The 24,647-nt window shown below is 41.5% G+C and overlaps 3 protein-coding genes across 6 annotated transcripts; 2 read left to right on the top strand and 1 right to left on the bottom strand.

The window, feature by feature from the left end:
• The first annotated feature begins 58 nt into the window (after positions 1-58).
• Positions 59-3,550, top strand: LOC127767000 (uncharacterized). Of its 3 annotated transcripts, none has more exons than XM_052292201.1 (4): positions 59-274; positions 351-448; positions 2,618-2,669; positions 3,347-3,550. In XM_052292201.1, exons 1-3 carry the CDS (start codon positions 123-125, stop codon positions 2,635-2,637), a joined length of 270 nt encoding a protein of 89 aa, XP_052148161.1. In that variant the 5' UTR covers positions 59-122; the 3' UTR covers positions 2,638-2,669; positions 3,347-3,550. The 3 variants fall into 3 exon arrangements, with proteins under 3 accessions (XP_052148161.1, XP_052148160.1, XP_052148162.1); XM_052292200.1 differs by lacking the exon at positions 2,618-2,669 and adding an exon at positions 1,739-1,810; XM_052292202.1 differs by lacking the exon at positions 2,618-2,669.
• Positions 3,551-17,551: 14,001 nt separating this feature from the next.
• Positions 17,552-21,213, top strand: LOC127766999 (uncharacterized). Of its 2 annotated transcripts, XM_052292198.1 has the most exons (4): positions 17,555-17,762; positions 17,857-17,960; positions 20,063-20,114; positions 20,876-21,206. In XM_052292198.1, the coding sequence occupies exons 1-3, from the start codon at positions 17,602-17,604 to the stop codon at positions 20,080-20,082; spliced, it is 285 nt and encodes a 94-aa protein (XP_052148158.1). In that variant the 5' UTR covers positions 17,555-17,601; the 3' UTR covers positions 20,083-20,114; positions 20,876-21,206. The 2 variants fall into 2 exon arrangements, with proteins under 2 accessions (XP_052148159.1, XP_052148158.1); XM_052292199.1 differs by lacking the exon at positions 20,063-20,114 and having other exon boundaries at positions 17,552-17,762; positions 20,876-21,213.
• Positions 21,214-21,701: 488 nt separating this feature from the next.
• LOC127766992 (B3 domain-containing protein Os03g0622200) lies at positions 21,702-23,970 on the bottom strand. The gene is made up of 4 exons (XM_052292187.1): positions 23,741-23,970; positions 22,801-23,260; positions 22,226-22,458; positions 21,702-22,053 (listed from the first exon to the last, which is right to left on the bottom strand). The coding sequence occupies exons 1-4, from the start codon at positions 23,870-23,872 to the stop codon at positions 21,736-21,738; spliced, it is 1,143 nt and encodes a 380-aa protein (XP_052148147.1). The 5' UTR covers positions 23,873-23,970; the 3' UTR covers positions 21,702-21,735.
• Between the last annotated feature and the right edge of the window lie 677 nt (positions 23,971-24,647).

Raw genomic sequence — 24,647 nt, 5'->3', positions numbered from 1 at the left:
TGTGCGATGCCAGCATCCTGAAACCCTAGAACCCCCCCCCCCCCCCCCCCCCCCTGGCGCCTTTCGCCGCCGTTCCCCCACCACCACCGCAACCCCTCGCCGCCGACGAATCCCCCCTAGCCATGGCGTCGCGCGGTGCCGCTTCCCGCTCCTTCCTCGCCGCCGTCCGTGGCCGCGCCGCCTCGTCGGCGCCGCGCATCCGCGCGGCTCCGCTCCCCTCCGCCCCACGCCGCCGCGTCCCCTCCTCCGCCTTCTCGCCATTTGCCGCCGCGAGGTAACCGCTCGCGCCCTCCTGATGACGTAGGTGCTGCATGGTGTGTGATGTTGACCGGTGGTTTTGGTCCGTGCAGGCCGATGTCGGCGATGATGGGGTCGCCGGCGGCGATGGCGGCGAGGCTGACCGGGCACCCGTCGGCGAGCGTGCGGGCGTGCTGTGAGCTCTCCCAGGGTACCCACTTCTGCCGCGCTTGCCAGGATCGCTAGCGAGTTAGTCATCGTGAATCGTGATTCATTCAACCATCTTATGGCATAATTTTGTTAGAATCAAAATATTGCTTATTCCATTCTAGATGCGTAGTTTATGTGTTTGCGCAATTGATAGCACACGTGATGATTTGGTATGTGTGCAATGGTTGAATAGCTAGCTTTGATAAATCTTGGGTTGTTAGGCTGTGGGGGATGTTACTGCAATTTTGATGCACTTCTGCTTCTCTGAATTCAAAGTTGCTTGAAATCTTGATTTGGATGTATGCTTATGCATGTTGTGCTTCACGTTTGATATCTTTATGGCTATGAGTGAAAATTGTTTGCTAAACACAGTAGACCGTCATGTTAGTTCTTTGCTAAAATTACTGAGAGTGGATAAAATTTTTGCTGGTGGATTCATTGGATGACAATGATGGTGTATTTGTGCCAATGTGTAAGGATATCTATGAAGCCTCAGTTAGCATGCCCATGTTCATTGTTTCCTGTTAGTAGCCATTTGACCAGAATTAAAATTTTTGCTGGTGGATTCATTGGATGACCATAACTAGCTGAGGATTGAAGTTGTGTGTTTCCAAATCTAAGGTTGTGTTTTGTTTTTTGTCCAGGGCTAAAATAACTATATGGTACTCTTATCTTTACCAAATTGTTTTGTTTGGTAATACAATCGTAGGTAGTCCAATATTCATATTGTATGGTTTAGCTAGATTAGCACTTTAGCGGTATATAACTTTTTTTTTGTGGGGATTAGCAATAAATAACTTGATCTAGAACCAGATCAAGGTTCTAAATAACAGCATTTAGTTTCATGTGGTCATGCTCATGCCACCACCGTGCTTAAGCATTACAAGGTTGTCACCATTCCTTGTATGCAGCCTTGTAGACCTTATTTTAGAACTGTGCCTAGAGTGAGTTCATTGTGGTGCTAACTCCATGCCGGTGCTTGAGACTTGAGAGGCTTTTGCCAGGTGAATATAACTATTCTTTCTGGATTAACTTAACTCCACTGATGCTTAGGAAGTTAGGATTAAAAAAAAAATTCTACTGGTGCTATTTCTCAACCTTTGTGTGTGATTTTGACTATATAATCTGATCATGCAAGAAATCCGATTTCTCTTATAGTTTCTGTTGTTTAATGACCAAAGTGAGACATACACTAGAGTGAGGGGTTTATCCTATATTGTGTCTTTTAATTGCTCTTTTTATGAAGTTGCATTGCAACTAATATAAGGACATCAAAATTGGGATTTTATAGGGGAAAATGGGAAAGATGGTTGATGCTGAGGACATAAAGAATGAGTTGGGATACCCTATTCCCTAATATGCTGTATGTCCCCCCTTTCCCTAACTGTTATTATTTTTTATCAACAAACTATAGAAGTTGTGTAATATAAGGATGGCAATTACTCTCAAGAAACAATTGTATGAGTATGACAAGCGTACCATTCTGGGCCTTACTGGTATGTTGGGTTTACTGCTTGAAGTAGGACTAGGCAGTTAAAAGGATTTCCTGGAGATAAATTTGATTGTGTATTCGCTTAAAAATTTGGAATATGATATATTTTTTTAGCATACTTATGTGCTACGTGAGCTATTCAATTCATGGAAATATGCCAAGAAAATTTTGGGTTAACTGTACTTACATGCTATGTGACCTATAATTTTAACGCCTGATACATGTGGGCTAGATGTATCATTGGTACTTCTGCCCCCATGCTCAAAGATCATTACCGCAGACTGTAGTAATGCACATCCAATGTCTTTATTGGAATCATGGGAATAATTTTGTTTCCTTTAACACAATAATGTTGTATATTTCGTGGCTTCTGTATTGGTTGCTTTTACTATCATTAAACATTCCGTTGTTACCACCAATACATTGTGTAGCCATGCTTTGCACTGTGATTCCTTCTTTGATTTTATAGTCTGAGCTATTTATTCATGTACAGTATGAGAGTACACCTGTTTGCAATGGGTCTCGCTTCTTGTTGCTGCATTTCTTATATTATTTCGTCTGCCCAAACCACTCCTTTGCTAACAAATTCTCTCCTCATACACTAGCTTCAAATAATTTTTTTTCAGCAATACTGAATGTTTTGTTGACTTGAGGATTTCTGTGGTTGGGATCTGTTAGGAAATGGAGATGATGTATGACACGTGGGAGGCCACTTTAAAGAATAGCAAAGGTGCTAATGTTGAAGCACTGCACTTCTGTTATTTTGTTAACCTAAACTTGTTAAGAAATCGCTAATTTAATCCATATAGCTGAAACGGAATAGGATATTCGTTGCGTTGGGGGGGGGGGAGAGAAAATAGTGAAAATTATAAGTTATATTTCTAAGTTTCTATTTATAATGTCAGAAATCAGGGCCATTCAACACCTCCCTCCTCCTCTCTCTCTCTCTCTCTCTCTCTCTCTCTCTCTCTCTCTCTCTCTGAGACTGACATTTTTCTGTTCTTTTGAACAGTAATATATTTTTAATGATCACCAGGCATATCTTCATTACAGATACATGTAGAATCACAAAGCCTAGAGAACTTGCATGTATGTACCCACTAATTTTCATGATTGGGGCTTGTATGTTCAAATTTGCAACAACATTTCTGTATTCAACAATTGATATTGATCGTACAATGTCCATGCCAAGGTTTTCCCGTTCATTTTTTGACAATGATGTTATTATCATAAAGTCCTCCGAACATGCATTAACAATTTTAGAACTCTGATTCTCTCCATTTTCTTAGATTATTGACTTTATCATGTTAATTTGGTGTATCAAAGAACTAATTTCTTGTAGCCATCTTATTCTGTACTATTTTCTTTTTATGTCCAGCCTACATGATATGTGACCTTATTTTGCAGGTAATTAGGCTTGAACAGTGCTGTCCCGACTCTGTTAGGATGCAATTCTTTTTAGGGTTACAGAAGCTCTCTGGCTCGTTTTTTATCCCTGCCTAATGGGAAGTTGTAAGGAACTCCCTATTATTACTTCACCTGTCACCTAGTGAAAACAACAGTCAACATGATTTCTACATCAATAATCCCCTGTTAACCAGTTACCTGTTATATTCATTTTATAGTGAAATATTTTGGATGAAGCATCATTCCTTTCATGGGAATGAATGTTCTTATTTTGCAAAGTTTAATATGTTCAGATTTCTGTAGAAGTTGTTTCCATGCTTTTATGCACTTTTTTCTGCGTAACACGATCTGTTTTCTATCGTGAAAAGTGAATGTAAGTTTACTAGTTGACTCTGGTACAGATTGTGTTGGGTGGCCCCTGGCTAATCGTTAATCTTGTGTTTTGCATTGTAAACTTAGCTTGTTCTACTGCTGTTCTTGTTTGACTCCGTGTGGATAATCCCATTTTTCTGTTGTGTTTGCCATGGGACCTAAAACAGTTATGACTTATGACGCCTGCTGTAAGCGCTAGCGTTTTGTGTAATAGATTAGCTTACGTAGATAAGCACTGAAGCATAGTTAGCTCTACTACTAAACTTGCAGATATCACTGTAAGTTCACAATAGACTGAGCTGCATTTAGGGTGTGTTTAGTTCACGCCAAAATTGAAAGTTTGATTGAAATTTGGAACGATGTGATGGAAAAGTTGGAAGTTTGTGTGTGTGTAAGAAAGTTTTGATGTGATGGAAAAGTTGAAGAAAAAGTTAGAAACTAAACCAGGCCTTTGGTGATTCATATGCCTCTTTGAACTGCTGAGTAGCGAGAACCCTGTATATGATGAACGTCCAAATCATCCGAAAATAGTCTCTGCTTCTGTAGTTATATTGGTGTGTTAGTGTCCTTTTCTGTTGAATTGTTTGTAGTATGACAGGTTGAATCGATGAAATGTATGTATAATCCATCTGTTCATGGTTTAGTTCACGAAAAGAAAACTTTTAGGTGTCACATTGGACGTTTGACCGGATGTTGGAAGGGGTTTTCGGACACGAATGAAAAAACTAATTTTATAACTCGTCTGGAAACCGTGATTTCCATGCACTCTTTTTTATTTATATTTAGTGCTTCATGCATAGGGATGGCAATGGGTCAGGTTGGGCACGGGTAGAGCAAAACCATGCCCGACATTGCCCGCCCAAACCCTACCCACTAGAGTTAGCGGGCAAAACTCCATGCCCGTACCCATGCCCGGCGGGCACGGGTATGTCCGACGGGTACCCAATGGATCTCACATAGATAATAACTTGAAAGATATGTAATTTAACAAAGAAAAATAAAATCAATAATTTACCAAATTATCGGTTATCAACGATAATTTGAATTACATCACAACTTTGTATTAGTTAGCATCACAAATGAACCGAGAGAAATGGTATAAGAATTAATAAATGAGTCAAAATTAGCTAATACATATGTATCGGGTTGGACATGGGTTACCCACGGGTAAAAAAATGAAACCCGCCTATTGCCTATAATGTTTCGGGTCTCGGGCGGGTGTGCCCATGGGTAAAAAGTCACATCCACGCCCGTGCCCACCGGATCGGGTATCCACGGGTACCTGGACCCATGGGTAAAATTGCCATCCCTATTCATACATGTGTCCAAATATTCGAAGTGACATTTTTGGAAAAAAAATTAGGAACCAAAAAGGGCCTTAGTAGCCTGATGGTTAACACCGTGCTTTGCTTGCAGCGTGGTGAGTTCTGTTAACATGCCTTTTGTGCGCTAGCAGTACTATGGGGGTGTTTAGATTCAGGGTCTAAAGTTTTGGTGTGTCATATTGAGTATTATATAGGGAATCGCATAGGGTGTTCGGACACTAATAATAAAACTATTTACAGAATCCGTCAGCAAACAACGAGATGAATTTATTAAGCATAATTAATCCGTCATTAGCAAATGTTATTGTAGCACCACATTGTTAAATCATGGAGCAATTAAGCTTAAAAGATTTGTCTCGCAAATTAGTCGCAATCTATGTAATTAGTTGTTTTTTAGCCTATATTTAATACTTCATGCATGTATTCAAACATTCGATGTGACATGATGTAATTTTTTTTTGTGTGGAAACTAAACATGGCATATGTTGACAGAATATTTCATGATTCTGTTGACCGACCGTAAAGTTTGTTATGAAATATGTTTTAATGTGGACAAGATAAGACACGATTGAAAACCTACCACAGAACAAAGCGCGGAAAGAAAGGTTATCAAAGCGCGGAAAGAAAGGTTATCGTGGATGGAACCTTGCAGCGTAAGCAAGCTTGGTGCCAAAATGCTTAGAGCGGAAGCCACTCACCTTCTCCGCCTAAATAGGACAATGAAGGTCCAAGGCGAGGTGGAACCCTCTCGGACACCTATCTTCAATTCAAAAGAAATAAGGCTGTGTTTAGTTCCACACCAAAATTGGAAGTTTGAAGAAATTAGAACGATGTGATGGAAAAGTTGGAAGTTTATGTGTAGGAAAATTCAATGTGATGGAAAAGTTGGAAGTTCGAAGAAAAAAGTTGTCACCCGTCCCTACTTGTTGTGTTCTAAAGTTTTGTGTTTGTCTATTTAGGCCCTGTTTAGTTCACACCAAACTTCCCCCAAACTCCTAACTTTCTATCACATCACATCACATCCAAAACTTTCCTACTCATATAAACTCCTAACTTTTTTTTCCAAACTACCAACTTTCCCCAAATATCTTCCCAATTTCAGAAACTAAACACAAACACAGCCTTACATACTGATTGGTAGAATAGATTAACTTATTGACAAAATTAATGGTTGCTCCTTGTTCGTCTTAAAATGTTTTAGGGACTTTTAAAATGAATGAAATTCACATAAAAATCTGGCAAAAAAATATCTCCCGTTCTGTTGGAGCCTCGATGCTATGAATATACAAGTGATTTAGTAACATTTTGGCAGTTGTGTCGTCCGTCCTAAAATAATTTCATTTTCACTCATTTCACGCATATTAATAGACAATAAAAGACGATAATGTCCCTACTTCATCAACAACTATTTATTATTTTATCTACTCCAAATCATAAACTCACATGCAATAATTACTCTAAAAATTAATTTATTTTAAGATAGATATGAGCTATAAAAATGAGAGATAAAAATGAGGAAGTATTGCTTTGTGCCTGGGACTCAGACCACACACACCCGTCTGGCTTTTCCACGCGCACATTCTTCAAACTGCTGAACGGTGTATTTTTTTAAAAAGTTTCTATACGAAAGTTGCTTAAAAAAATCAAATTAATTTATTTATAAAAAAATTAGCAAATATTTAATTAATCATCCGCTAATCACTGATCCGTTTTCCGTGCGGACACTACTTAAGTGTTAGGAAACCAGGGTTCCGAACACACCGACACCCGTCTCGCTGGCGCCAGGGCTCCACACGCTCTTTGCTTAAACCGACATCCAAAGCAAACGCGATTCGGCGCGCCGTGTGTTCGTCCCGTGTCCGGTATAAGGAAGCCGAAGTCGAAGCCGACTTGGCGACCAGCACCGCCTCTCCGTCTCGTCCCTCCCGCCTATTTATTTAATTTCAGGCGACGCCTTCTCCCCCACCTCGCGCCACCCCCGGTCTGCTTCTTCCCTTCTTCATCTTCTCTCGCCGGCGTGGTCGCGTTTTGCTTCTTCCCGTTTCCGATCTCCTCCTCTCTCTCGATTCGACTCGAGTTGTGTTTTTTTGTTTTTCCTTTTCTTTTTATGATGAATCGGCGGGTTGATTTGGATCGTCCTCGTCCTTGTTTCCGCCTTCTGTGCCCGCAGATCTCCGGTGAGATGAGATGAGCCCATCTCCGCTCCGCGCGACACCCTATCTGAATTGGATCGACTTGATTGTTCGGTTTGCTTGCAACGTGTTTGAGTATTTTTTCCCCTCTCCGGTGACTCGATCGATCCGACCCGATCCGATTGGATCCTTCTCTGGTTTCGAATTCTGTGTTCTACCTTTTCTCGTGTTCCTCCTATAGGGCTTGTTTGGTTGCAGGAGCGGATTTGATCCGGGATTGGAAGAGGGTTCCTGTGGCGTCGTGTGATTGGTTGGTGGAAAGGAGAGAGTGGGTGAAGACGTGAACGTTTCTTGTCTACGATCCGTTTGATTTGGTCACTTGGTTTCGGTGATTTCAGATATGGCAATTTGAGTGGATATGCTAACCTTCAATCTATGGATGGATGATCATCGGTTCTTATCGTTCCTCACGCGAGGTGATTCGGAGAGATTTGATAATTTAACACTCTTTTCATTGGGTTTCGATTATTTGACATCCTGGCACTCAGATGGTTCCGTATGTCATCCTCACAAATGTCAATTAAAGTAATTGGACAACGAAAAAAGTGTCAAATTATCAAATTTTTCGGTGATTCGAGACCCTGGGTCGATTGTTGTTACTTGTGACCGCTGATCTGGCTTGTTGTTGGCATGTGTTTGTGCTCCTCTAGATGATGCAGGAGGGAGGATGACTGTTGAGATGAACCGGATCGGTGGAGGTTGATTATTATATTGTCCAGGTTCATGGTTGTTTTGGATTCATGATGAATCGGGGTGCTGGAGGTTTGCTTATTATGGTTCTTGGTTTATTTTGATTTGCTTATTATGGTTCTTGGTTGTTTTGATTAGTGCACGGTTGTTCTGAAATTATCCTGACATTTCAAGTTTGTGGTGCCGTGGCAACCCTGACTGGATTTCCTTTGGTCAGATCCGCAAGATGGGCAGATTTCTAAGTGGTTTGGAGATAGATTATACGGGAGATTGTCAGATGGGGATTTCAATGTTCTGTTTGGGTTCTGAAGCCCCCCTCGATTTTATTTAGTTGTCAGCATAATTTGATTTATGTCTGGAAAGTCTAATTTGGGAAGTTGGTTCTTCAGGAATTGTAATTCACAGCGAGTCCTATTTGCCGCATCAGTTGGAATTATACAGGCCGCCTAACAGTCCTTCTTTTGTGATCGACAACCTTTCACTGCTTAATCTTTGATAACTAAGTTCTTAGATTTACCCGTTCTTTTACATGTCAGTAATTTGTAGTTCTTGCAGATACTCCTATTGCAAAGATGGAATTTGCAATATCTGCCTCGGTCTATACTAATATCTGCAAACTCCAGACAACTTCACCCCTATGCCACTCAGTCTTTAAGTGATTTTGTTTATGCTTAGACTACTTTCCTCCAAAATAAAGTCTCCTGGTCATTGCAAGGCTCCACATAATTTTTATGGCCAATCTGAGTGAAGCCTTAAATCACCACCCTTTTCCCTTCTTAATCATTAGTAGATGTTCAATGCTTACAAAGTTGAATTTCTTCCCAAATAAATGGTCTCTTTGCTTACTGCAGGTCTAGTTCATAATTTTACAAGGCCAATCTGATACTGAGTGAAATCTTCAAAATCACCTCTCTTCAATTCATCACTTAGAAGTTAAATATTTACAGAGTTGAATTTCTTCCCGAATAAATGGTCTCTTTCTCACTGCAGGTCTAGTTCATAAATTTACAAGGCCAACCTGATTCTGAGTAGGATTTAAATCACTACCCTTAAATTCTCACAAAGGTAGAATTTAAATACTCGGATTTACCTGCAGAGATGGAATTGTGTAGGAGTTATGGAGCTTCAAGATAGATGGGACTACAGGAGAATCCTACGACCAGAACATACTTTTGCTAGTCTGCCTAAAACTTTTCCCTTCTCGTTCAATTTCTGTTTCGGTCATCAGAATTGCTCTCTACGACATATAGCTATAATTTTGGTGTGCCTTTGCTTTTCCTTGTTTGTCACAGATTCTTTAATTTTCTCCCAAGGTTATTGATTGGAGGCTGTTGACTTGTTCGGTTTGTGTTCTATCACTGTACCTCAATCATTAAGTATAGTTCAATGCCTATGTTGTTTGTTCGCATGATATAGTCATAGGGTCGGTCTGGGAATTGGAGCTCTGTATGTCAACGAAGGGGCATACAAGGTTTTGGTTGATATTTTGAGATTATGTTATCTGGATTAAGCGATTTCAGAATACAGATCGTTTGTCTTGGCATTCTTATGTGGTCTTCCCTGATGGACGGTTGTTGGATTATCCCCTAGTTTGAGTGGATTCAAGACAACCTGAGTTGGTTCTTTTTGTGGTATGAGTTCTGTTCTTGTTTAGATGATGCAGAAGGGTTTGCTTTTTGTTGATGGTTATTTTGATATAACGAAGTTTGTGCTGCAATAGCTATGACAACCCTGATTGGATTTGTTGCTGCTCAGATATGTGCAAGTTAAAAAGGTTGAAGCTTGACTGGAGCAACGATCACATAACTGGAAAAAAGACCATGAAGCCACAATATACTCACCAACTCATTTACTTTCAGTACTTGCAGTCCAGTTTTTTTGTCCAGCAATTGGGAGTACTGGCTTGTTGGAGTTGCAGATACGACATTCAGAACTGCAGTGCAAAATCAATACAGATTTGGATGTTCTTTGACCTCTCTAAAGCCAGGCTTATCCCTCTTACCCACCATGACATAATTTGTCTGATGTTTAAGCAGCTTCCACCTAAATAAAGATTCATAGAAGATAGTATTTTGCTTGTTTCAGGCCTATTTTCGGTCATTTTGGAAGGGCAATCCAACTCCAATTGAAATTTTCTGAACCACTAGCATTTTCCCTTCAACCCCTTATTGAAAATTCAATGCCCACAAAGACGGGAGGGTTCGAGGGTGTGTTTTGGAGCTTCAAGCCAAGACAACTATATACTATTTAGTGCTCTCTTGCCTTGCATCTCTTGTTCTTGTGTCTATATTTCATTTGGTGCTGCTTATGCTCTGCTTGCAGATTCTATTTTTTGTCCATGGTGACGTGGATATTTTCTTAAGAAGTTGACTTGTCTGGTTTGTGATATACCACTTTCTGGGTTTGGTCGATTATCTCTAGATTCAGTGTCTTGTGGTGTTCTTGTTCGCATGTGATTGCAGGGCGGATCTAGAAAAATGAGCATGCGACAAAGCTAGTATCTGGAAATTGAGGAAGGGCATGCAGTAGGGTCATCATACAAGGTCTGGTCGTTTCATAGATTATCTTGATTTGGATTATCTCTATGTTATCTTAGGTTTTGGCATTTTGAGGAATCTCACCTAATTGGCCAGCTATCAGACCCATTAGTCTTTACATAAGGTGGGAGTTCCGTACCTTTGGTTTATATTTTTTTGAAAAACTTATCTTGTTTGGTATATGTGTTTCTATGCTCCTTTAGATGATGCCAAAGGGTGGACGTGGAGTTGAATTGAAGGGTAGATGTTTGTTTGTGGTTCATGGCCCCATGATGTTACAACGGTATTATGAAGTCTGTATTATTATCAATAGTGGTGGATTTGTTGTTCAATATCTACAAGTTAAGGTTTGGAGTTGCATTGAAGCTCGGTTTGACCAAAGATCATGCATTGGGAAAAAAACTTTTTGTTTGGATTTCTTCATGTGAACACTTAAATTTAATTTTTCCAACAATACTTATCCGCTTGTTCTCCTGCAATTAGAAGTATATGGCTTGTTAGTTATTTTGGAACCACGCTGGATGTTCCCTTGTGATTTAACCAACTTCCCTGATTTCTCTTGATAATCTATGTTAGTCAAAACTGTTCAGACTAAACATATGTCCCTTGTTGATCCAATGCAGACATGGCATTTGAAGATACAAAGTGTAAAACAATATTTGTTTGGATGTGTGCTCAGTTGCTGATTCTTCAATCCAGTCTTATTCCTATCTCATAAGCCAGACTTATTCCTCTCTCATTGTGACATATTTTCATGCATGTTGTGATATTTAAGTATTTTTTTGCCAAAATAAACATATAGTGGTCTCTTCCTCTTGTAGTTTCTTTGATAACCTTGCAAGACATTCTGCGGAGTAAAACCTGTTTACAGATTTATTAATTCTATTATCTCAAATCATTTTTCAGAAAGACCAACAAAATCTTTTATGCTGTTGAATATTTGAACTTGGATTTGATTTGCAGAGGTCCAACATTCTAAGGCCTTTCAGGACTTGAAGTAGATAAAAGTCCACAGCTGGAAGACCTAAGTGCTGTCTTCCTAAACTTCAGACAAATCTGTTCTGAGATAACTTAAATCGATACACTATTTTTTACCTGTTATATGACTACCCAATTTTAACCAATGGCTGTTTGGTTGGTTTTCACTTTCCAGCAGTTCAACATTGAATATGCACACAAAAGGATTTACAGTTCCTTCTGACCATCTAATAGTTTAAACAATTTCCTGAAAAGGTTCTTTATAGTTTCAGTATCCAATAATGATCACCATAAGATTCAAAACCAGTGTCGATAGCTTCTGAATCACAGGCTTAGTTATGTCACAGTTGGTGCAAATTTTATTATATGAGGTGTTATACAGAAAAAGAATGCATAACAATCTGTTGCTAACTGGACAACACTTGGTTCTTGCAAGAGGCAAAACATCTGATCTTACACACTTTGTTTTCTACTTCCATCAATTTATTCACTTTCTTTTGGTGGAAAATAAATTCTGAATGTTTCTTGTAGGATTATTCAATATATAATTATTTTTGTTACATATTCTTTTATTACCTAAACTTATTTGGCCTTTCGGAATGGCCTCTTTTGGTTGCAACGGCTATTTTAACTATGAACAGTCATTTGATTATCATCCTAGCAGAATTAAATAGTAGATTCTTTTATTACCTAAACTTATTTGGCCTTTCAGAATGGCCTCTTTTGGTTGCAACGGCTATTTTAACTATGAACAATCATTTGATTATCATCCTAGCAGAATTAAATAGTAGTTCAGAATGGCCTCATCATACTTGAAGACGTCAATATGATACTCCCGTACTATAAGGTCAGTCTTGTAGTGATGGTCTTTGGCAATTCTTCTTTAGTTTCAGCAATCAAGAACAAGAAGCCAGTATACTGTTAGGCCACAAGATTGTATTTGCAGATAGCCATGGAATTTCTGGAATTCAAATACATGTTGACAGCACATGACACAGGCTCCTCAAAAACTTCCGCTTGCAGTTAATTCACCCAAAGATAAGGAATTGACTGAAATAATGATGGCATCAAAGACACAATTAACATGGTACATATTGGTTTGTAGAGTTTGATGAAGGTCTTGTGTACCTGCTAGGGTTCAAGCTAACGATGTCGTGTGGGATATGGATATCAGTGATTGCTCGTCTTCCTGCTTTAAATTTTGGGAACTTGGTATATCACTGGTATCTGCTTTAACACGCATGCAATTTTCACCGATTGATTCTACTAGGAAGTATCTGACACTTGAAAGAAATCATTGGTTTGATCTCTTTGGTGCATCTTAGATCATTAACTGTGTTTGACCACTGGTTCTACAAAGACTCGGCCAATTTGTCTCTTCTTATCAGTAGCGTTGAACCCCTTGTGCTTGAAGCATAAACTTGGTGCGCAAGCTGATCTATGGACTATGTCTGCTTTAACTTACCTGCTCAAGTTCTTGTTAATGCAAGTAACAATTTTAGCAAATGCTAGAACCACTGCAATACTGAAAGTAATTTGGGTTGATCTATCCATACAATGCGGTTGTGAAAAGAAGGGCTGGAATATCTATACTTACTCAGTTAGTGGATGGTCAACAATTTTTTGATATGCATCATTAATTACCAAAAATTGGTCACCAAGAAGTTTGATAAGATTTGTGGATTTTGTGTAGTTCAGACTTCAGCCATCTTCAATTGTATGTTCATTATCTCAGTTGCCTAACAGTATCTTGTTGCACATTATGTCTAGTGTTCAACTTTGTATGAACCGGTGTTTGCTTAGTTTTACCCTCCTCTGCTCAAGTTGATACTTATACAACCGAACTGCAACCTGACATGGATATGTTTTATTGCATTTGTGCTCCTGCAGTAGGAGTCTAGGAGACCCCAATAATCTATGATGTACTAAAACTGAATGTGCCCCATTGTGGCCTTCCTTTCCCAAGTTGACATATGTAAGATCAGTTGAAAGTCAATTGCGTTCTGACATGGAGACATTTTACTGCATTGAACATTTTTCATAGGAGGCCTCGACGATGTCGACCACAACAAAATTTGGATTTGGATTGGTCACTTTCTACCGACGATTCAATAACCTTGATGATTGTTTTTCTCGAATACCAATCACCCGGATGATTAAAAGGATTCTTGGTTCAGATGACTAATTTCATGACCAATTCTTCCTACTAATTCCAGTCAGTTGGTGTTTATATTGCTTACAATAGCTCATGCAATATTATTTTCCAGACTAGATTGTAGAAGCTATAACCTGCTTGAATTTTTGTTCATAAATTCAATTTGATCTCACTCTTGTGTTTCTATCTGTTGTTCGTGCTGCCTTATGTTCAGATCTGTGTGCAAGCGGGTTTTTTTGCCTTATGTGACTACTGTGTGCTTTGCTGATTGTTTGTTGTGCTATTTGTTTTTGTTTTTGTTTTTGTTTTTTTTTGCGGTTTAACACTGCCTTTGCCGGTCCCAAGCCCGGATGAAAAAATGTGGAGGGAACTGCAAGTAAGCTTCTTAATATGATTTGTGTTGAAAAATGAGAATGAATTTCTGCAGAATCTAACTAGAAATCTGGAATCAATATATTTGGTACAAAACTGAAAACTGGCACTGCCATCTAATTAGAAGTGGTTGGCCCTTGTAACCGCACTAACAGCATGCTTGGTTTTTAATCTTGCACACCATCTAATTGTGCTGCATTTTCAAGTTCCTTTTTGCAGGTAGTGTGTACTGTTATTCCCTGACTACCCATATCGGTTTCCATCTGTTGGTTTGGTTTATCAAGTCTAGTTGTTAAATTGCTCTCATCAAAGGCATAAAATGCTACAGGGTTTCATGTTAGGCAGATCCAGAGATTTCAGTTGAAGTGGCCTCCATTGTTATTGCAGTTTCTGAACTTCTTCTATAGTAAATTCGCATCTCTGTTAGCTTTTGCGTCGGCTGTCAAACCTGAAAGACACTGGCAATGGGGAGAGCTCGTTGCCTGTTGAGCAGCATCCCTGGCCTCATGGGAATGCTGCACTGCAACTGCAAGCCTGCAATTCTGCTCTCAAACGTTCCTACTACTGCTGCTAGTCCAGATCGATTAAAAAAACCACTCTGGACAATTTACCATCTTTGGTGTTCCTAACCCTTTGATTCTTTGGTATCAAATTCTTTCAGCCAGACAGACTTTTCCTTTCTTTCTCCCTTGTAACATCATCCAAAAATCCAAAATTGCAACACAGCTCAAGAAACAAGTTTGGTAGACATGTATTTTTTAAATAGATAAACAACTTAACAGCAGATTAGTTACACAATCTACTGTTAACAGCTTCTCTGGGTTGACGGTCACAAACAAGGAAAAAAACGCAGTAGATTAGTTAACACTCCATGGTACTACTAGTGTTTATCCGCCACAATGCACACATATGTGTCATGATCAACTAGGCAACAGTATTGGAAGGGGCAAAAAGGTCCAAGTGGCAGTTTAGACAAACAATAGGGCATTACTTAATGGAGTTGCTAAAAAAATGTCGATAGTTTTTCTCTAAGAAAACTGTCGATTTGTGGACCTTAATATCTGCATCAAGATGCATGCGAGCAAGGTTGGAAAATTTTCAAAAACGAGCCAAGGGCAAGGATCGATGTACAATGTGAGTTTCATGATGAAATACATTTAAAAGTTACTTAAAAAAAAACTGTTGAAAGGTATATAGCTAGTCTCTTACTAAAACAAGTACTAGAAAATAGTTCCAAAAGAAACCACGGTGCGCAAACAAAATAAAGCCCTCTCCCTCCCACCCACATCGCGCGATAACTAGAATGCTTCCCAACTTTGATCTCTTCCCCTGCTCTGATCCATGCAACCAACATCACCCTCTATTACGTTTTCTTTCCCCACCCCATTCGCATCATCAACAGGAAAAGATTGTTGGCGAAAGGAGGCCGAGAAGGAAAGGGAAGGAAAGCGAAGGATTATTCTCTTCATATAGTGTCATCTATGTCAGCTCCAAGGACTCTAACCATTGACGATCATTGTTGCCCTAATTACCAACTCTTCGCCTCCTCCCTCATGGGTGCATTGGGAGAGTGGTTGGAGTCTATTTGAAGGGTATAATTAAGAGATGGATTTTTGTCCAATTTCTTGAGGGGACCATGTTGGTTGTTTTTTAATTAGGAGAAACATGTGTTACGTTTAAACGTCAATGACATTATCTATTAACCAGTTTACTACTAGTTACTATATAAAGTCAATCTAAGAATTAACTTGTATAATATATTAGCTACAAGATTGCCTCTAATTTTGTTTTCTTCTCTCTATGTAATTAATGCATTTGCTTAGGGGAATGTATATAGCTAACTCTGTATGAGAGCTAACACTCACCATTTCTCTTGTTCTCTCTCCTCTACGTAAGTATATAGTTGACTTATAGCCTACCATTCAACTTGCTCATACATGTCTGCTTCAATGGTTTATTAATCTATAGAGTTATATGAATTAGCATATACTAATTATTTACTATTAATCTTACCCGGGCTTAAGAAAATTTCTGGATCCGCTCTTGCTCTGCAGTCGGCAGCCACATACATGGACTACAATGCTGCATCACTGTGAACGCCGATAATAATGCGATCGATTTCAGCTTTGTCCCCAAGGTGTTCGACCACTGGCAAACAGGCGGCAGGCGACGCATGGTGTGCTCCAGAGCACGTGGCGCGTCGTGGCATGGCGTGAGCGCGAGCGCGACGCTACCTCAAAGTCTTGAGCAATATGAAATCCGAATCGTATTGTATGTTTTAGAGCGCATTAATGGCAACACTCGTCTCAGTAATCAACTTTGTACTATCTCAGAACCGCCTACTCTGCTTCGAGCACACGCTAGCCACTCCGATTTCCAATCGGCGTGCTGCTACTTGATTGGGCTATAAACCCTAGGCCCACGCCGCCAGATTCCCCATCCTTCTCTTCGCCTACGCCTCAATTGTCTCCTCCTTCCACTTCCAGCCCGCCACCACCATGCCGGTGTACATGGCTACGCAGCTAGCGGCGCTCGTCGTCGTCGTACTCCTATGTTTCCATGCGCAACATCCACCGCGAGCGCGACCTCGATCTCGACGGCAGCAGCAAGAAGCTCGCCGTCACAACCAAGAGAAAAGTCGTCGCCAAGAAGCGCTCCTCGCAGCGGAGGTCCTCGCCGATCCCGGCAACATTGGAGAAGATCATGACGGGGACGACCGTGAGTGTCCGCACCAGGGTGGGGAAGCTTCGTGGCGGGAGGCAGTTGGTGCTGTGGCTCTCTGCGGTGGTCGTCTCCGCTGCCGAGGAAGGCTACCTCACCATCCTCTACACGGGCAACTTCCAGCCGCCGGAGGCCACCATGCGCGTCGCGAGGAAAGAAACCAAGAAGATGCCGCCCGCTGCGGCCTCCCCTGCCCTGGCCGACATCGCCTCCTCTGCACCGACAGTCTGCAGCAAGAATGCAGCAGCTCCTTGTCCGACCACGGCCGGCAAGTCGGTAGTGGTGCTCAAGAGAGTTTACCCGGAGGCGTTCTAGTATAGTGGAGTTCTAGTTGCCGTAGATTCTACTACTAGGATTTAGGAATCAGGGCATGTATTCTCGTCTTTCTCCTCTGTTGTTTTTTTGGTTCCGGAATTCGGAAGGCACAGGAGGTGATGGGTGTTGTAGACCTGTAATATGACGATTCTTTTCGGGTTCTTTCAGTTGTAACAAGAACACATTCATCAATGAAAAGTAAGATTTTTCTCTCAGTTTTCCCTTGAGAAAGCACACTAAATGTTCTTCATTTTCGTTGAACCTTATAATTTACTACGTGAGAATTCAGCTCACCCCCAAGTCCTTTTTTTTGTAGGGTCTTGGACTCTTCGCAAGTAGTCGTAGTAACAATCTTGTTGCAAGCAATTTCCCTCCGATAAAAAAAACTTCGAGATGAAGAAGAGCACCCAAACGGCTATTGTACAGGGGATGGTCCAAATTTCCTCCCTTGTGAAGAAGGAGCCCATGGGCTGTGATGGTGGTGGATCTGGCTAGCCCATCACTGTGCTAGCAACCAACCTAGTAAAACCCTGCGCCGCGCCGCCACATCCGCCGTTCCCCACGACCACGACCACCGCCGCCGACGAATTCCAGGGCCATGGCGTTGCGCGGTGCCGCCTCCCGCTGCTTCCTCGCCGCCGTCCGCGGCCGCGCCGCCTCCGCGTCGCGCGTCCGCGCGGCTCCAGCTCCACTCCCCTCCGCTCCACCACGCCGCGTCCCCCCCGCTGCCTTCACGCCGTTTGCCGCTGCCGCTGCGAGGTAACCGGGCGAACCGCACTCCCCCTCCTGAATCCGCTACCCTAGATGTTGGATGGTGTGATGTTGACCTCGGTGATTTTGGCCTTCGCAACAGGCCGATGGCGGCGGCGGCGATGATGGGGTCGCCGGCGGCGGTGGCGGCGAGGCTGACCGGGCACCCGTCGGCGAGCGTGCGGGCGTGCTGTGAGCTCTCCCAGGGTACCCACTTCTGCCGCGCTTGCCAGGATCGGTAGCGAGTTAGTCATCATGAATCGTGATATATTTATTCATCCATCTTATGGCATCTTATTTGTCAAAAAAAAAAAAATGCTGCTTCCATTCCAGATGCGATGCTTAGTTTATGTGTTTTGTGCAATTGATAACTACCGTTATGATTTGGTTTGTTTGCATTGGTAAAATGGCCACCTTTGATGAATCCCGGGTTGTGGGCTGTGGGTGTCTGTTAGAGCAATTTTGGTGAACTTCTGCATCTCTTATTGCAAAGTCACTTTTGATGTCTTGATTTGGATGTATGCCTATGCTTGTGTGCTTCATGTTTGTATATCTTTATTTCTACGAGTGAAAATTGTTTGCTGGAATGTGCACCGTGACATAAATAATAAATCATCAATGGGGCTACTAATGGTGTGTAATGTTTTTCTTAATGTATTCGTGACACAAATGATGCTGCCTTTGTGCCAAAGTGTATCTATGATGTTTAAGTTGGCATGTCCATGTTCATTGCTTCCTGTTAGTAACCATCTGACCAGAATCAAATCTTATGAACATAACATTGATAACATGCTAAGGATTGTGATCATGTGTTTCCATATCTAAGATTGTGTAATATTTTTGTCCAGGGTTGAAATAACTTGTTGATCAGACTGTTAGCTACTTAATTAGTATTTCTCTTAACCCAATTTTTGCATTTGGCAACAGTGCGGTCAGTATGATATAATAGATTGTATGGTTTAGCTAGATTAGCATATACAACTTGACCTAGAACTCAAAGCAAGGTTCTAGTAAGGAACAAGTGGTTTTGTGTGGCCACGTCACCACAACGCTTATATGGCATAATTAATCGGCCACTTCTGCAGATTAATTATTGTATGTGCTTAAGCATTACAAGGATGGGGGTACCCATTCCTTGTATTTGGCCTTGTAAACCTTACTTTACAGCACTGCTCTAGCATGACTTCATTGTATTGGGTAGGCTTAATTCTCCATGTGTGTGATTAAGAGGATTTTGCTAGGTGAACATAACTATTCTGCAGGTTAACTTAACTCTACAGTGTTTACACTTTGAAAGAGAACTCCACTGGTGCTACTTTTTAACTTTGGCAATTTTTGACCATATAACAATTAATAATCTAATGATGATATGTTATGGAATCTGATTTCGCTGTCTATAGTTCTGTTGTTGAATGACCAAAGTTAGCAATACACTGAGAGTGCGGGGTTTATCTCATGTTGTTTTTTACTTGCTTTTTTGGTGAAGTTGCATAACAACTAATATAAGGACATCAAAATTGGATAGGGGAAAAGGGGAAAGATGGTTGATGCAGAGGGCATAAAGAATGATTTGGGACCACTTTCCCTAAAATGCTGTATGTCGCCCCTTTCCCTAAGCATTACTTTTTACACCAACAAACTAAAGAAATTGTATAACAATGATGGCAATGACTCTTAAGAGCCACCTGTACGATAGGTATACCATCCTGGACCCTGCTGGTATGTTGGGTTTAGTGCTTGATGTCAGTCTAAAAATTTGGGATAAATTTTCCTTTCGTGCCCTTATTTGCTATTTAGGCTGTTTCAATTTTTGGATTCTCTTAAAAGGCTAATTTTGGCGTGCAAAGTAATGTGCTAATTATTTCTCGTAAGTTTGACTCATGAAACATGTGAGCAAGATGTATCATTTGGTACTTCTGCCCTGAGCCCAAAGATTATTCTTGCAAACAGTACAAATGCACATCCAATGTCTGTTTTGTAACCATGGGAATAAGTCTGTGTGCTGTGATACAATAATAATATTGGGTGTTTTGGCGCTTCTGTATCGGTTGCTATTACCATCATCCGCAATGGTTCTTTACCCATGCTTTGCACTATGTTCTCTTCTTTCATTGTGTTGGTACTATGAACTATTTATTCATGTACAGTATGATATAATACACCTATTTCATTTCAGTTAGACTGCCTATTTTTGTGCAAACAACTGCACTTTGCTAGCATGTCCTCTCCACATACACTAGCTTCTAAAAGTTCTTTTGGCAATACTATGTTTTGTTGATTTGAGGATTTCTGTGTTTGAAATCTGTTAGGAAATGGAGATGATGCATGACGCCTGGGAGGCCAGTTTAAAGAATAGTGAAGGTGCTGATGTTGAAGCAGCTTGGTTTTTCTGTTTTAATAATCTTGAACTTGTTGATAAATCGACTAATCCAATCTATATAACTGAAATGGAATAGAATATTGGTTTGGGTGGGGGTAGGGATGCAAGTGGGTAGTCCTACTACCCGCATAAAAACCCGCTTGCTAGTTCATTTCTTACGTGATATTACAAAATTTAAAAGAAAAAATGAACTAGAAGTGAGATAAGCGGGCTAAAAAAAACCCGCTTGCATCCCTAGGTGGTGTGTGTGTGTGTGTGTTGGGGGGGGGGGGGGGGGGAGCAATGGTGAAAATGAGAGGTTTCAACCCTAAGTTCCTATGTCTTGTCTTTAATGCCAGAAGTTTGGGCCGAGTGGCTGACCATTATTTTTTTACTATTGTCTGAGACTGAAATTGTTCTATTTCTTTAAATGTTAAAAATCTTAATGATCAGCAACATGTATGTACCCAATACCCACTATTTTCGTGATTAGGGGCTTATGTGCTGAAAGATCTGAGAACCCTTATATATTCAACAACTGACATTGACTATATAATGTCCATGCCAAGGATTTCCCATTCTATTCATTTTCAAGTAAGAATAAACATTTTTCTAAGTTATTATAGTTCTCCAAACATGCATCAGTAATTTGAGAACTAACATGTTAATTGGGTGTGCCAAAAAACTAATTTATTGTACACATCTTAGTCGCTACTATTTTTTTTTTGGGTCTATCCTCATGAAATGCCACCTTATTTTGCAGGTAATTGAGGCTTGAAAACATTACTGTTCCTTTTGCTGCTAGGATGCGAGGTTTACAGAAGCTTTGTGGCTCCTCTGTTTTTTCCTGCCTAATGGGAAGTTAAAAGAAACTCCCTATTTTTAGTTTCCTAGTCCCGTAGTGAAAACAACAGTCAACATGATTACTACATTAATAATCCTCTGTTAACCGGCTACTCGTTATGTTCTGTAAAAGTTGCCGCCATGCTTTCATGTTCTTTTTACTGCATAACGATGCAACCTGTTTCCTAATGCGGATCATTTGAAAATCGTGAGAAGTGAACTTAAGTTTACTAGCTGGCTCTGGTACAGAAACTAGAGATTTACCTTGGGTGTCGCCTGGCTAATCACGAAATATTGTGTTTTTTGCACTTTAAACTGGCCTGTTCAACGGCTTTTCTTGTTTTGACACCGTTTGTTGCCATATGGGGCCTAAAAACAATTGTGAGGCTCTACTGTAAGCGCTGTACTTTTTGTATGAAGTGAAGCAAGATACGGAGAACAACTTTCATACTGATGATGATGTTCATCGAGACCACTTGCCACACACAGTACATCACGAGAGCTGCTGCAGATTCATCCATCAGAACATCCATCACCATCAGTACAGAGGTGCAAGCTTGACCATCACCAGGTACATACATATACTACATACTAGTATAGATACAACCAGGTACATACGTACATACATAATTACATACCAGTATAGATACACTGGTTGCCACCAGGTCCAGCAAGAGCAAAAGCAGAGGCCACCAGGTTATAGCTGGTTCAGTTCATCAGTTCAGTTGTGCTGCTCCCGAGTCCAAAGTCCAAACACATACGGCAGGTAGCCCGAGGAGGTCAGCGCAGAAGCACGAAGCGACCACGCACCCGACGGAGGACATGCACGGTCATCGTCGGCCGCCGGCTCCAGCGTCGCCGGCGGTTTCCGCCGCCGCCGGCCGCGGCGTCCACCATCGTGAGCTCGAAGAGGCAGACGTCGTGGGCGACGAGACGATTGTCGCCGGCGAACTGACGCCAGCCGGCGCCGTAGAAGCCGCGGGTGTTCTGCCGGTGCACGAACAGGACGTGCCATTCCCCTCCCCTGCTGGCCCTCTTCAGCACCACCTCCCTCTCCACCGCCCCCAGATACTTACCCGCGAACTCCGGCGACACCCCCTGACATCAAAACAAAAGCAGCACCAATTTAAATTTTCCCTATTTCAGCCAAGAAATGAAACTGCAATGTTGCAATGCAATGCCATTTGGTATGTGCAGTGTGTGCAGGAGGAGGAGACATGAGCGGCAGCTATAGCCGGAGATTTAACCTTGATGAAGGTGAGTCACTTACTACAATGCAGTACTTGCTGCTGCGGACGTGACTGCTGTGGATGACCTGCACGAACACCGCGTTCCCGGGCTGAACCGGCACGGGGACGCGCGAGATCTCCTCCCTGTCTTCCTCCCTCAGGTTGTACTCGGCCACCCGTCCGTGCCTGCTGAAGTAGTACTCCCCGTAGCGCCCGCCCTCCGCGGCCGCGACAACATCTTCATCTTCATCCTCGCCATCGTTTTCTTTCGCTTCTGCAGGTGGCAGACACGCATATAAGTTACAATGCCGATTTGGGAGCTTTTACCTGCTGCATATTCTCTAAGAATCTCCAGCTCCTCAAACAGTCCACATTGTCACCCGATTCTCCTAATATGTAGTTGTAGAATCCAGAAAATAAACTAGGACCAGAAGCTAGAAAACCCAGCTTCTCTAAATTCTTAGAAGCTAACTTCCAAACAGCGGATTCTCATATTAAGCTCACCAAACAGGGCCTTATACATCTCGATGCAGAGGCTGGATTGAGTTATCATTACAGGAAGAAAAAAAAAACAAGAACTATAGTTTATTATAGTGTTGATGTTGTGTTGTCATACCTGTTTCATCACTGAATAAGCTGCGTTTGCATGCTCTGGGGATGCTCCTGCAGCTGTTCCTGTGGAGCGTCATCTCCAGGTGGTGGCGATGGCCATTATCGCCGTCGACGATCGGCGGCGTGGGGCGGCCGCTTCTGCCTCCTTGTTCAGCTCCGGCGGAGTTCTCCGCTCTCCCGAATCCATGGCTCCCGACGAAATGCGGCGACGCCTTCTCGCAGCCGGACGGATCAAAGATGAGCACATCGAAGGAGGAGGAGACGCCGCTGTACCTGAAGAGCAGGCAGTCTCCTTCCTCGATGCCGTTGCCATCCACGAACTCTTTCCAGCCAGGCTGAAGAACTAGTTCACCGGCGTCGCTGTTGGCTACTCCAATGCTCCAGGTTTCGCCGCTAGGAGATCTCAGATTCACTTCCTCTGAGATGTGCCCGTTGAAATTGTTTGCAAATCTAGCAGGCACGGTCTGCGGCAATAGCAGGTTGACTGATTCAGGTTTTTTTTTTTTCATACTTCAGTTCTTTCTGAGGTACACAGTGATATGAATAGAGAGATTCGTGCTTGAATTTACTTTACTTCAAAAACAAAAAGCGCTTGAGTTTACCATGGAAAGACATGCAAAATATAATCTTAGAGAGAGAGAGAGAGAGAGAGAGAGAGAGAGAGAGAGAGAGTAAGATTTTGCATTTAGCCTTATATGGTCTCATGGCCTGATGGCCCCTCAAAAAGGCTGGAAAAGGCTTGAGTACCTGTACACCATAGAAGGCTAAATGCAAAATCTTACTCTCGCATGGAGCTTGCAAATTTTTTTCAGGGGAATGAATATTCAGTTGATGGTTCATCCCTTTTAGTTATTCAAACTGACTCATGTGCCCCCAGCTTCAGATACTTTCAGAAAAGAGGAGAAAAATCATATATCTAAAATGTAAGTGAGAAGATTTCTCACCATGCTCTCGGTGAAATCCCCAACCATATGCTTCAAGAAGTGCTTACTGTGGTCGGCCATATGGCTCCAGTAGCAGTGTTCTTGCCACTCCTTGCAAACGCTGCAGTTCTTGCCTATTTTCAGCATGCCCATTTGGATATCAGGACGGATACGAAGAAATCTAGAAACTAGGCAGAGGTCTCATAGGAGAAAGGGAAAAATGTTACGGGAAGAGGTACTCCGGGGACTTCAGGAGGTTCTGCAGCGATAGTTCCGATGAGAACGTGTCGGTAACTTAGCTGCTGTGTATTTCAGCCGTGACACATATGACAGCAATAGGAAAGTAGGATATAAATATGTCCGGCGAAAAGTAGGATATACATATCAGCGGCTCAACTGTATATGTATGTAGTTACGTCAGATCTATTTTTATAAATCTTGAGATTATTAGATTATAGACGGCCTCATACTGAAAAACCAAACTTTATATAATATATAGTTGACGCGATGATAATGTGATAAATCTGTAAAGTCAGATAAGCTTCATTCCTACTCGCTAGACTAGATTAACAATTCACTCTTTCTCTAACTACATTATTGATTATTTTATATCCTAAAATAATTTAACTCTTCTCTTTTCTAGAAACACAATACAAACGCGGACACCCACGATGCGCATGCACTCACCCCTTTGAAATTATCTCTTCTCTTCTCTTGTAAATTCGTATTTCCTCTATTTTAAAATACAGCTATATTTGTAACTAGAAGTAGTTATATTTTGATTGAGGGAGTATTATCTTTATTACTTTGACTAGCGCCATACTCCTACGTATTCTACCATTCACAACCAACACAAATCTAATCCACAAACAACTGGACTAGGTATTACCTCGCATTGAGGGTCTGAACCAGTATAAACGATTGTGTC

Source organism: Oryza glaberrima, chromosome 3 (assembly GCF_000147395.1).
Source record: "Oryza glaberrima chromosome 3, OglaRS2, whole genome shotgun sequence".
In the NCBI taxonomy this organism is placed as follows: Eukaryota; Viridiplantae; Streptophyta; class Magnoliopsida; order Poales; family Poaceae; genus Oryza; species Oryza glaberrima.
This window is presented reverse-complemented; position numbering and strand designations above follow the sequence as displayed.

What these genes read in the sequence shown, in the direction of transcription:
- LOC127766992 (XM_052292187.1), bottom strand. Translation starts at nt 23,872, where the DNA reads ATGGGCATGCTGAAAATAGGCAAGAACTGCAGCGTTTGCAAGGAGTGG. An exon ending in GGGATTTCACCGAGAGCATG is followed by an intron (nt 23,261 to 23,740) that starts GTGAGAAATCTT and finishes CTATTGCCGCAG; the next exon opens with ACCGTGCCTGCTAGATTTGC. An exon ending in CTTATTCAGTGATGAAACAG is followed by an intron (nt 22,459 to 22,800) that starts GTATGACAACAC and finishes TGCCACCTGCAG; the next exon opens with AAGCGAAAGAAAACGATGGC.
- LOC127767000 (XM_052292200.1), top strand. Translation starts at nt 123, where the DNA reads ATGGCGTCGCGCGGTGCCGCTTCCCGCTCCTTCCTCGCCGCCGTCCGT. An exon ending in TCGCCATTTGCCGCCGCGAG is followed by an intron (nt 275 to 350) that starts GTAACCGCTCGC and finishes TGGTCCGTGCAG; the next exon opens with GCCGATGTCGGCGATGATGG. An exon ending in GTGCTGTGAGCTCTCCCAGG is followed by an intron (nt 449 to 1,738) that starts GTACCCACTTCT and finishes GGGATTTTATAG; the next exon opens with GGGAAAATGGGAAAGATGGT.
- LOC127766999 (XM_052292198.1), top strand. Translation starts at nt 17,602, where the DNA reads ATGGCGTTGCGCGGTGCCGCCTCCCGCTGCTTCCTCGCCGCCGTCCGC. An exon ending in TTTGCCGCTGCCGCTGCGAG is followed by an intron (nt 17,763 to 17,856) that starts GTAACCGGGCGA and finishes CCTTCGCAACAG; the next exon opens with GCCGATGGCGGCGGCGGCGA. An exon ending in GTGCTGTGAGCTCTCCCAGG is followed by an intron (nt 17,961 to 20,062) that starts GTACCCACTTCT and finishes GAAATCTGTTAG; the next exon opens with GAAATGGAGATGATGCATGA.